Raw genomic sequence first — 13,059 nt, forward strand, 5'->3', positions numbered from 1 at the left:
ACAATGGTTTCAACATGCAATGGTAGTCCTGGAACCAATTAATATTGTAACTTGAGGGACCACTGTATATGGCTACTAGTCTATATGTATGTTCTTCTCTCTTTTCTTTACAGGACAGGCCTCCATTGGTACTGGACTTCAAGGGATACATCCATATGGGTTTACAAAATAAAATGTATTTTTATATTTTATATATACGGTATCTAAGTATTGCAAGCAAGAGGCCACCGCATGATATGTGTATAGGCATGCTGTGGCCCCTTGGGATAGTCTGCTCAGGTGACACAAACCCTGACGGTCTTTGACTGACTCCTGTGTTGATACCTCCCCTGATAACATCGCTGCAATAGGGGATAGAAACGCGTTGGATGATTCAGTCGCCACCAATGGATGACTGAGGGAGTAATTGTGTGTTAAGTGGCTACCAGATCATTAGTCACATCAGGTTGGCTACTCATGTGGATGGATGTGCTTGTATAACATTATAGCACTCCTTACTTGGATATAATTGATGGAGGAATATTGACTTCCTTTTTAGCAGTAATATCTTGGTTCAAAGACTATTGAGTACATGCACAGAACGGCACAATTTGTACTATGTATATCTTTTATTGAGTAATAATTAAAAGTTATGTTTTAAGCCACCTCTATATCACTGGTGTAGGTCAGCTGGTGTCATTATTTACTTAATACTTGGCTTAGAGGTTTTGATTTGATCGGTCGTGTACAGGACCCTATAGGTGAGCAGTCTATTTTACAAAAAAGACAGTGTAATAAAAAAAATTCTAATTGCTGTAACCAGGGCATCCTCCTACAAAAACGTGAGGGGAGGATATAACCACAAGAGGGCACATGTACATTAATGGTAGGCAGATAATACTGCCGCATATATAGTTTACACATGAGGTTGGGGCTCTAGACGGACTGGGTAGCCATTTATATACTTGTACCGTCTTGAGGGTGGTTATATCCTCCCCTCATGTTTTTGTAGGAGGTTGCTCTGGTTAGAGCAATTTTAACCCCTTAAGGACGCAGCCCATTTGGGCCTTAAGGACGCAGACAATTTTATTTTTACTTTTTTGTTTTTTCCTTCTCGCCTTCAAAAAATTATAACTCTTTTATATTTTCATCCACAGACTAGTATGAGGGCTTGTTTTTTTGCGTGACCGGTTGTCCGTTGTAATGCCATCACTCACTTTACCATAAAGTGTATGGCGCAACCAAAAAAATGTTATTTGTGTGGGGAAATTAAAAAGAAAACCGCAACTTTGCTTATTTTGGAAGGTTTCGTTTTCACACTGTACAATTTACGGTAAAAATGACATGTGTTCTTTATTCTTTGGGTCAATACGATTAAAATGATACCCATGATAACATACCGTATATCCCGGCGTATAAGATGACTTTTTAACCCCGAATTTTCTTGTGAAAAGTCAGGGGTCGTCTTATATGCCGGGTATTGAGGTCCGGGATAGGAAAACTTCTGATTATCTGCCCAGGCCGGCTCCCGTGTGTGGCTGCAGGCGGGGGCTGGCCAGAGCAAGTAAAAACTAATACTGTGTACTAAAAACCAGGGGGCCTCCAGCTGTTGTGAAACTACAACTCCCAGCACGGCAAAGGCTGTCCAGGCATGCTGGGAGTTGTAGTTTTACAACAGCTGGAGGCCCCCTGGTTTTTAGTATACAGTATTAGTTTTTACTTGCTCTGGCCGGCCCCCGCCTGCAGCCACACACGGGAGCCGGCCCGGGCAGATAATCATAGGTATTCCTATGCCGGACATCCCTGTGTCCCGAAAAATCTTTTTGGGACATAAGGATGTCCGCCGGTGACTTACCATTCCCCGGCGGCGCGTGTCCTCCTGCGATCCTCCTTCGGTCCTCCTGCGGTCCGGTCCTCCGTCTCTATGGTTGTACACACGGGATGTCAGTGACGTCCCGTGCCTACAACCATAGAGGCAGAGGAGCGCAGGACCAGGAGGACCGCAGGAGGACGTGGTGAGTGACCGGCCGTGCTATCTTAAGTGATCCGGTCACCGCTCCCCGGTCCCAGCACCTACTGCTATGGTCCATAGGCCATAGCAGTAGATGGTGACCCGGGCCGGAGGAGCGGTGATCGGAAAACTGTGGGGGCAGACCAGTACAGACGTACAGCCTGCAGCCATACACTGTATATGGCTGGAAGCTGTATGTCTGTTGGGAGGAGCTGCCAATCTAATGTGGGGGGAGCTGCCTACTATTGTGGGGGAACTGCTGACCTAATGTGGGGGGAGCTGCCTACAAATGTGGGGGGAGCTGCCTACAAATGAGGGGGGAGCTGCCTACTATTGTGGGGGAACTGACTACTATTGTGGGGGAAATGCTGACCTAATGTGGGGGAATTGCCTACAAATGTGGGGGGAGCTGCCTACTATTGTGGGGGAACTGCTGACCTATGTGGGGGGAGCTGCCTACAAATGTGGGGGGAGCTGCCTACAAATGTGCGGGAGCTGCCTACTATTGTGGGGGAACTGCCTACTAATGTGGGGTAACTGCTGACCTAATGTGGGGTAACTCCCGACCTATTGTGGGGGAGCTGCCTACTATTGTGGGGGAACTGCCGACCTAATGTGGGGGAACTTCCGACCTAATGTGGGGGAGCTGGCAATCTAATGTGGGGGAACTGGCAACTTAATGTGGGGGAACTGCCAACTTAACCCCTTAAGGACCAAGGACCTACCGGTACGTCCTTGGTCCTGCTCTCCTGATATAACGCAGGGTTACACAGTAACCCCGCATCATATCACGGCGGGCCCGGCGTCATAGTGAAGCCGGGACCCGCCTCTAATAGCGCGCAGTGCCGATCGTGGCACCGCGCGCTATTAACCCTTTAGCCGCGCGCTCAGAGCTGAGCCGCGCAGCTAAAAGCGAAAGCGAAAGTTGCCGGCTAGCTCAGTGGGCTGTTCAGGATAGCCGCGGCGAAATCGCGGCATCCCGAACAGCTTACAGGACAGCGGGAGGGCCCCTACCTGCCTCCTCGCTGTCCGATCGCCGAATGACTGCTCAGTGCCTGAGATCCAGGCATGAGCAGTCATGGGGCAGAATCGTCGATCACTGGTTTCCTATGAGAAACCAGTGATCAATGATGAAGATCAGTGTGTGCAGTGTTATAGGTCAATACGGGACCTATAACACTGCAAAAAAAAAGTGAAAAAAAAAAAGTGAATAAAGATCATTTAACTCCTCCCCTATTAAAAGTTTGAATCACCCCCCCTTTTCCAATAAAAAAAAACCACAGTGTAAATAAAAATAAACATATATGGTATCACCGCGTGCGGAAATGTCCGAATTATACAAAAATATATCATTAATTAAACCGCTCGCTCAATGGCGTACGCGCAAAAAAATTCCAAAGTCCAAAATAGTATAGTATAAAATGGTACCGTTAAAAACTTCAGATCACGGCGCAAAAAATTAGCCCTCATACCGCCCCATATACGGAAAAATAAAAAAGTTATAGGGGTCAGAAGATGACAATTTTAAACGTATTCATTTTCCTGCATGTAGTTTGATTTTTTCCAGAAGTCCGACAAAATCAGGTGTCATTTTTACCGAAAAATGTACTACACAGAAACGGAAGCCCCCAAAAGTTACAAAACTGCGTTTTTTTTTCCAATTTTGTTGCACAATGATTTTTTTTCTGGTTTCACTGTAAATTTTTGGGAAAAATGACTGATGTCATTACAAAGTAGAATTGGTGGCGCAAAAAATAAGCCATCATATGGATTTTTAGGTGCCAAATTGAAAGAGTTATGATTTTTTAAAGGCAAGGAGCAAAAAACGAAAATGCAAAAACGGAAAACCCCCCGGTCCTTAAGGGGTTAATGTGGGGGGAACTATACTGTCTACCTAATGTGGGGGGAACTATACTGCCTACCTAATGTGGGGGGAACTATACTGCCTACCTAATGTGGGGGGAACTACAAGGTACCATACATCGCGGTAGAAGTGGTAGTCTTATATGGCGAGTATAACTGTAAAAGTTGAGGGTCGTCTTATACGCCAAGTCGTCTTATACGTCGGCATATACGGTACTTTTCTATTACTGTTGCGCATAAAATAAATTGCAAACTTTTTAACCAAATTAGTACGTTTAAAATCCCCCTATTTTGAAGACCATAACTTTTTCATTTTTCCGTATAAGCGGCGGTATGAGGGCTCATTTTTTACACTTTTTGGGGGTGAAATAGGGAAAATGGGACAATTTACATTTTTATTGGGGGAGGGGGTTTTTCTAATTTTTTTTACTTTATTTTTTTTACTTTTATTTTTACACTTTAATAGTCCCCATAGGGGACTATTTATGGCAATCATTTGATTACTAATACTGTTCAGTGCTATGTATAGGACATAGCACTGATCAGCATTATCGGTCATCTTCTGCTCTGGTCTGGTGGAAGGCAGGTGAGGGGACCTCCGTCTGCCATGCTGGATGATCGGATCGCCGCGGCAGCGCTGCGGGTGATCCAATCATCCATATTAGTGACTGCGATGCTGCAGATGCCGTGATCTGTATTGCTCACGGCATCTGAGGGGTTAATGGCGGACATCCGCGGGATCACGGATGTCCTCCATTACGGGCGGGTCCCTGGCTGCGATTAGCAGCCGGGAACTGCCGCACATGATCCGGGCATCGCTCCAATGCTCGCGGTTAAGCTTAGGACGTAAATGTATGTCCTGGTGAGTTGTAAATTACTTTTACTAAAAAATCTTACTCCTTCCAATAATTATCAGCTGCTGAAGTTTAGTTTTTCTTTTTTGTCTGACAACAGTGCTCTCTGGTGACATCTCTGCTTGTCTTGGGAACTACACAGAGTAGAAGAGGTTTGCTATGGGGATTTGCTTCTACTCTGGACAGTTCCCGAGAGAGGTGTCATCAGAGAGCACTTAGACAGAAAAGAACAACTGAACTTCAGCAGCTCATAAGTACTGAAAGGATTAAGATTTTTTAATAGAAGTAATTTACAAATCTGTTAAACTTTCTGGAGCCAGTTGATATATATTAAAAAAAAAAAAGTTTTTTCCTGGATAACCTCTTTAATTCTTTTTAATTTTAGCCTTTTTGTATGGAATATAATTTCGACCTGGAATATAATTTTGTGCTGTACTTCATTTTCACGTTTCATTTTCACAAATTTCATATTTGTTTTGTCTATTTTTTTCCTTTGTATTTTGTTTATAATGGAAAAATCTTTAAATAAGTTATAAAAAAAAAATTAAAAAGACAATTGAAAACCCAGTGTGGACTATATTATTATACTACAGTTATACGGCCAATCGTACGACATAACAGATTGAGGGAAACAAAACCAAGGACAAAATGATAATTATGGAAATAATGTAAATAAATGTATACAAGAAAAAATGAATGCTACCAGAAACCATACAATTAAAATGTAAACACAGAACCAGTTCTATCTTGGTGATAAAGCCTTGATAAGTATCTATGCCAATGTTAAAAAGGTTCTAGAATATCACTATGTCATAATTAAGTCCTGTCTCAAATTGAGATCATGAAGCTGCTGATTGTTCAATACAAATATCCAATATGTTTTCCGGTTAAGAAGTCATCTCCTCAGATCTTCTCCTCTATCGTGTTTCTTAAAGGGGAACTCCGGTGGAAAACATTTTTTTTTTTTTAAATCAACTGGTGCCAGAAAGTTAAACAGATTTGTAAATTACTTCTATTTAAAAATCTTAATCCTTCCAGTACTTATCAGCTGCTGTATATACAGATGAAGTTCTTTTCTTTTTGAATTTCTTTTCTGTCTGTCCACAGTGCTCTCTGCTGACATCTCTGTCCATATCAGGAACTGTCCAGAGCAGGAACAATTCCCCATAGCAAACCTCTCAAGCTCTGGACAGTTACTGACATGAACAGAGGTGTCAGCAAAGAGCACTGTGTACAGACAGAAAATAAACTAAAAAAGAAAATAATTTCCTCTGTAGTATACAGCAGCTGATAAGTACTGGAAGGATTAAGATTTTTAAATAGAAGTAATTTACAAATCTGTTTAACTTTCTGGCACCGATCGCAGTGATGCCCTATATTAACCCTTCAGACGCAGCAATCAAAGTTGACCGCCGCGTCTGAAGTGAAACTGAAAGCATCCTGGCAGCTCATTCGGGCTGTTCGGGACTGCCGCTGTATCACTGCGGCGTCCCGAACAGCTTGCAGGACACCAGGAGGATCCCTCCCTGCCTCCTGCATGTCCGATCGCCGAATGATTGCTCCGTGCCTGAGATCCAGGCAGGAGCAGTCAAGAGCCGATAACACTGACCAATGCCATGCTATTGCATGGCAGTGACTAGTGTAAGAGATCAGTGTATGCAGCGTTATAACCCCCTTTGCAAAAACATTATATTACATACAATACATTGCAAAAAAAAAAGTGTTAATAAATGTGATTTAACCCCTTCCCTAATAAAGTCAGAATCTCCCCCCTTTTCCCATAAAAAAAAAACTGTAAATAAAAATAAATATAAACATATGTGATATCGCCGTGTGTGTAAATGTCCAAACTATAAAAATATATCATTAATTAAACCACACGGTCAATGGCGTACACGTAAAAAAAATTCCAAAGTTCAAAATAGTGTATTTTTGGTCACTTTTTATTCAATTAAAAAATGAATAAAAAGCGATCAAAAAGTCCGATCAAAAAGTGATACCAATAAAAACTTTAGATCATTGTGCAAAAAATGAGCCCTCATACATCCCCATATGTGGAAAAATAAAAAGGTGTAGGGGTCAGAAGAGGACGTTTTTAAATGTATACATTTTCCTGCATGTACTTTTTTCCAGAAGTCCGACAAAATCAAACCTATATTAGTTGGGTATCATTTTAACCGTATGGACCTACAGAATAATGATAAGGTGTCATTTTTACCGAAAAATGCACTACATAGAAACGGAAGCCCCCAAAAGTTACAAAATGGCGTTTTTTCTTCAATTTTGTCGCACAATGATTTTTCTTCTCCGTTTCGCCGTGGATTTTTGAGTAAAATGTGTAACACTCACGTTTCAGAAAAAAAGGAACACCGGTGGATGTGGATCCGCTGGACCTGTGTGGCAGATGACTTGGACCGTACCAGGAAACAGAGTCTAAGGTGCCACTAGTTTAAGTGAATTGCTTGAGCACCCAACATATTGACTACGACAACTATAGAGGGTGAAAGGTAAACTACCAAAGAAGTGTTACAGTTAAACTAACTTTTAATTTTATATTTCTTATTGGTGGATACAGCGGTAAATGTTTTTATCCTCTATATTCCCACATATAATGTCCTATTCACATTTACAATTTCCTATACTTGTTAGCCAAAAGAGAAAGAAATCCTACAAAAAAAAAACCCAGACTTGGTTTACCAAAAGACTAGGATACCAGAAAATTACATTAAATCTTTATTTATTGCATATAAGACAATTACATATAATAAAAAACTGCATTAAAAATAGGAATGCACAGAGCACAGCAAGAAAAATCACACAAGGCAATTCATGTTAAAATCCTAGTACAGCTAAAAAAGTTTTGAACTCCTATAAATAAATAAATCAATGTATAGGAGGGAAATTAAACACAATGGTCCTAATTTTTGTCTTGTCGGGTTGAGCACCAATAATTCTGTCTGTGCCAGAATTGAAAAAAAAAACAACTAACTCTTAATTTTACTGAGAAAAACCAAAAAGCGGTGTGCCTGGCAGAAAAGTGGGTATGGCCACCAAAAGGGGCATGCCCTGACATTTTCACAAAAAAACAACACATTTACTAAGGTTTCCACAAAAATTTAGTGGCAGATCAAAGCATGTGTAAAAAAAAGCAAAATGTAGGGAAACCTTAGTAAATACCATGGAAAAAATTGTAGGGAATGAAAACCCAAAAAAGAAAACAACACTCCACTCTTAGTAAATCAGGGCCAATATGTGTCCAAATTATATTAGTTAAGTGCTAGTATAATGCATTCAAAAATTTAAATTAATACTTCAATGGGATGGAGTAAGAAAGGAGTGGCTACAATAAATATTACACATAGGGAAAAGTGTCCTCCTGATCCCTATCTAAATGTAGATACATATACAGCACAAATCTGTGGACCTTAAAAATATAAGGCCCATGCAAAAAACCTCCCTTAAGCTAAATAGCCCACCAGGACCCACATGAATTACGTGTGGCCGATCACCCTTCTAACGCGCTCTTCGCGTTCGCTTGGTCACAGGGTATGGTGCCAGGGACACTAATCCGTACCTTTTTATAATGCCCCATGATCCTGAAATGGCACCCGCCATCTGCAGACACCTCGCGCTTCTCCGCAGTGGTGCCAGAAAATAGGGCGGGAAGTGCAAGGTATTTTTTAACACCAAGTAAGGCTGTGATCGCTAAACACTTGCGATATTAGTGGCTTCCTCTGTAAAGGATGATCTTTGAGGTTAAAGGGGTACTCCGCCCCTAGACACCTTTGGATTGGGGATAAGATGTTTGATTACAGGGGGTCCAACTTCTGGTTCCCCTGGGGATCTCCAGGCCAGCACCACGGATGTTCTGAACATGGAAGCTTGGAGCTTCTGTGTTCGTGATGTCATTCCACGCCCTCTCCATTCATGTCTATGGAAGGGGGTGTGACGGCAAGGACATAGCCCTCACACCTCTTCTCATAGACATGAATGCAGGGGATGTGACGGCTGTGGTCACCCATCATCCGCCAGGGAATGGAGTTCGCTCCGTGTACTGGATGACTGGGGTGCCGTGCCAGAGATGGGGGTTCCCAGCGGCCAGACCCCAGCAATCAGAAATCTCATCCTCTATCCTTTGGAGTACCCCTTTACCTACCTCTATCATATGAAGGACCAGTTGTATGACGATATAGGCAAAGTTAACAGGTTTTATTAAACTAGTTCCACTTGCTCAAGCTCTGGGAAGGTCCCAACCTTGCTAGATGCGCTTTTCCAATTAACTCGCAAAATATTTTTTTTTTGTACAGTATTTAATCTTGTAAAAGAAGCTTAGAATATATGTTAGACACTGTTTAGTACTTTGTGCACCTCCTCTGTAAACCTTGTTTCCCAAAATCACCCTCCCCCTCCATCCACCCCCCTTCATCCACCCCCCCCCCTCCATCTACCCCCTCCTCCATCCACCCCCCTTCATCCACCCCCCTTCCTATAGGTGTCAATCTACACCCTTAGTTTGAAAATAGATTTTGACTGTACTTTTTGTTTTGCAGTCCCTAAATTTTTTATTGTACTACATTCCTGTTTATTACCTTTGTATCCTGCAATTTAAAACTTGAATAAAAACGAAGTTGATAAAAAAGAATATATGTTAAACATTACCCTGGCCCCAGTGTATGTATATATATATATATATCACATCTGACAAGATAGACCTTGCACATTACAGGAGAGAAGTAGCACTGAAACAGACTTGTGTACAGTTGATTAATAATCTACCAGTATTGAAAAGAGGTCAGGAGTGTAAATGGCAAATATTCATTGGCTACAAAATCTGCTTTCCTCCCACTGTTTACTCAAGTCCCCAAACCTGGTCATCTGGCACAAGTGAGATCCAAAGTCCTCCAGAATTTGTATTAATACAGTTATGTGGATTTACAGTCATTTGAAAGTTCCATTCAGGACAATAGCTGCGGATCTTCACATCTGCTGCAGGTCCCAAGCAATGAAGGCTTCAGGAAAACACTTACCCAAGGTTTATGTAACCAGAAGGATTCCACCAGATGGTATAAAGATTCTGCGCCAATCAGGATGGTAAGAAAAATGTAGTATCTATTCAGTTATTGAAAATATAGCCAGGAAGGTCCTTTACACTATCTGGATTTTTTTATTGGAATTCCAAGTTGGAAAAAGAAGGTATTGAATTTGTTTAATGCAACTTTTAACCATATCATAAAATATAATCAGGTGTACCCTAATAGAAAATTATTGCAATGTATCGGGCTGATTGGTAATCTGGCACAACTATTTGTTTGTGAACAAATCACAATTGTTCACCAAATATTTGGAGCATGAAGGCTATGTCTTTTTTTTTTACTGAAATCCCTTTCTAGAAAGTGTTGAAATTGAAAATGGTGCAAGTCACAATTTTTTTTGTGTGTGTAAAATGCACCAGAATTCTGGCATGTACAATAGTATATCTGGGCCAGTGAATGTGTTTACATACGTATTTTACATATACGTATTTTACATTTTTACCCCAAACTCCTAATGCCAACAAGAGCAACCAGCAAATACTTGAAATACAAAAATTTATATAGACTCATTCTATTTATTAACCATAAAATTGTGTTGAAAAGTAGGCATATACTTTAAGACCATTCTGCACAATGCCACAGATCTTATTTAGTGTACTATTTTGAATACAAGGTGCTATGATTTTGCAAACATAAGGAAACATAAACTTATTCACAAAAAGAAGCGTCAAAGGGTTAAACAAGTGTTGTTTGTGCTAAACTTGTTTTATTTAGACTTATGCTATTTTAAAGCGCAACTGTCATGAAATCTTGGTGCAATAACCTGCACACAGCCTTTGTACTGTGTGCAGGTGGTGTGTATAGCAATGTTTTTACCTGATATTTGCAGGCTTTCATGATGCCAAAAAATGCTTTTAATCAAAGCCACTGACGAATAGGCGTGGTGCGAGGTACGCAATGCCCCACCGCCACCACGCCCACCCTCCCGCCTACCCAGTATGTCAGCGCTGGGACCGCTGTGTGATTGACACACAGTTCCCAGCGCATACGCCCTTCAGCTAATCTAACCTGCGTGCCGCTGTGTGTCATCCAGCAAGCGCTCGCTCCCGTCGCCGTCTTCCTCCTCAGTGCGCCTGCGCAGTGCTAGGTGCAGAGAGCGCGCTTCCTCTCTGCACCTAGTATCAAGAACTAACCTGATTGCGTGCAGGAGTGAGCACTTGCTGGGGGAGCGAGCGCTTGCTGGATGACACAGAGCGGCACGCACATTTGATTAGCTGAAGGGCGCATGCGCTGGGACCTGTGTCTCAATCACACAGCGGTCCCAGCGCTGACAGACTAGGTAGGCGTGGGGGTGGCGGCAGCGGTACCTCACGCCACGCTTATCCGACTGTCAGTGGCTTTGATTAAAAGCATTTTTTGGCGTCATGAAAGCCTGCAAATATTAGATAAAAACATTGCTATACACACCACCTGCATACAGTACAAAGGCTGTGTGCCGGTTATTGCACAAGATTTCATGACAGTTACACTTTAAGCACTGTTTGAGTTTTATACAGTGGTCTATATAACAGCAGTGTGTTCCATTTTAGGGGGGGGGGGACTCTTTGTCCTTCTTATGACACTATTGATAAAAGTATACCCAAGAAATGTATGTACATTAAAAATATATAAAATGTATGTACATCAAAAAATTGACAAATCTTTATTGAGACATAATATGTGGCTACAATTAATAAGAGTGCCTAAACGTAACTGCAACGTGATTAGATCATAAATAGCCTAAAATGCCATTTTAGCCAAGAAACACTATAAAAACCACACTATATACAAATAGAATTTCTACCCCACACATAAAGAACTGTTAGGTATTCTGCACTGACACCTGCATTGCACTTTGAGGTGAACATCAGTAATATGTAAAATCTACAGTTTAGGCAAAAAGTTAATATGTTGCTGAGAGTAGGGCAGGCATATTTACAGGACTGTATTATTAAGTGAAGACATAATTAATGATTATATGAGTTTACCCTTTGTGTAATACTTACTGTGCAACCAGCTGTGTTATTTCTCTGTGCCATCTTGTGAGGTCAGGGGAACCTTTGCCAAACCCTATGGCTATGTCCACACTGCAGAATGTCCGCACGGAAAATCTCTGTGCGGATATTCTGAAGGACCACACAGGAATGTGCGGTCTCATAGACGGCAATTTATTCCGTGCGGAGTCTGCAGAAAGAATGGACATGTCCATTCTTCCTGCGGATACTGGAATCAGAATTTCCACGGCAGAAACATCTGGCGTGGAAATTCCACCCTGTGCACAGTGCAGCAGAATCTCATTGAAATCAATAGGACTCCGAGGCTTCCAGATTGGAATTCCACACAGAAATCCTGACATGTGAACATGTAAGGCACTAACCATATGACTCATATACAGAGCTATAATACTGCCATGTGCATGAACAATGACTTCAGAATTTACATTATTTTAACAATATGTTCCCATAAATGTCTTTGTTGATTTGAAGTAGTATAACTCATCTTACACATTGGAAACAAATGTCATTTTTCGTGACCTAAGAAGCTAATATAATTTTCTGTTTAAACATCAAAACTAACAATAGTTCACTGTGAGGCTTTCTGAGACTTTTGATGATTTTCATTTGAGCTTTGTTGTCACAGTTTCCACAACCAGAACCACCATGGTTCTTCTGAAGCCAACTTAAAAAGGCACTTTTTGTGCCTATATACTATAGCAAAGAATATTATTCAAGAATAATATAGGTTCTCTTGTGTATGCCTTGTGTATACCTATTTTTGTCCATGTCCTACTAATGGGTTGTCTTCCTTCTTGATTTCTCGTTTCCCTCTGACATGGTTTCCCTAATGCAGTCTAAATATTCCACTTGCACTTCCACTTGCATTGCAGAGGTGTTGCACTCCTGCTCTGTGTCCAATCTAAAGACAGAAAACACAGATGTGTCCACACTTAAAGGGGTATTCCGGCTATATACATCTTATCCCCTGTCCAAAGGATAGGGGATGTAACACTCACATTTCAGAAGACAGGAACTCCGGTGGATGTGGATCCGCTGGACCTGTGTGGCAGATGACATGGACCGTACCAGGGAGCACACTAAGGTGCCGCTGGTTTTCACCAGAGCCCGCCGCAAAGCGGGATGGACTGGCTGCGGCAGGCGGCACCCAGGTCGCTATCCCTGGAACGGCTCGACCACACAGGTGGCTGAGGAGATGCGAGGCACAGGAGGGATAAGGCAGCTCGTAGTCAGGATAGCAGAAGGTCAGGGCAGTCGGCAAAGTA

General features: G+C 41.8%; 1 protein-coding gene across 1 annotated transcript in view; it reads left to right on the forward strand.

Moving 5' to 3' along the window:
* The first annotated feature begins 9,631 nt into the window (after nucleotides 1–9,631).
* Nucleotides 9,632–13,059, forward strand: part of LOC130272245 (glyoxylate reductase/hydroxypyruvate reductase-like) — a 39,481-nt gene continuing 36,053 nt past the window's right edge. The window contains exon 1 of the mRNA XM_056518302.1: nucleotides 9,632–9,798. Within this exon, the coding sequence (XP_056374277.1) occupies nucleotides 9,632–9,798 (167 nt within the window). The remainder of the gene's footprint in view (nucleotides 9,799–13,059) is intronic.

Source organism: Hyla sarda, chromosome 1 (assembly GCF_029499605.1).
Source record: "Hyla sarda isolate aHylSar1 chromosome 1, aHylSar1.hap1, whole genome shotgun sequence".
NCBI lineage: Eukaryota > Metazoa > Chordata > Amphibia > Anura > Hylidae > Hyla > Hyla sarda.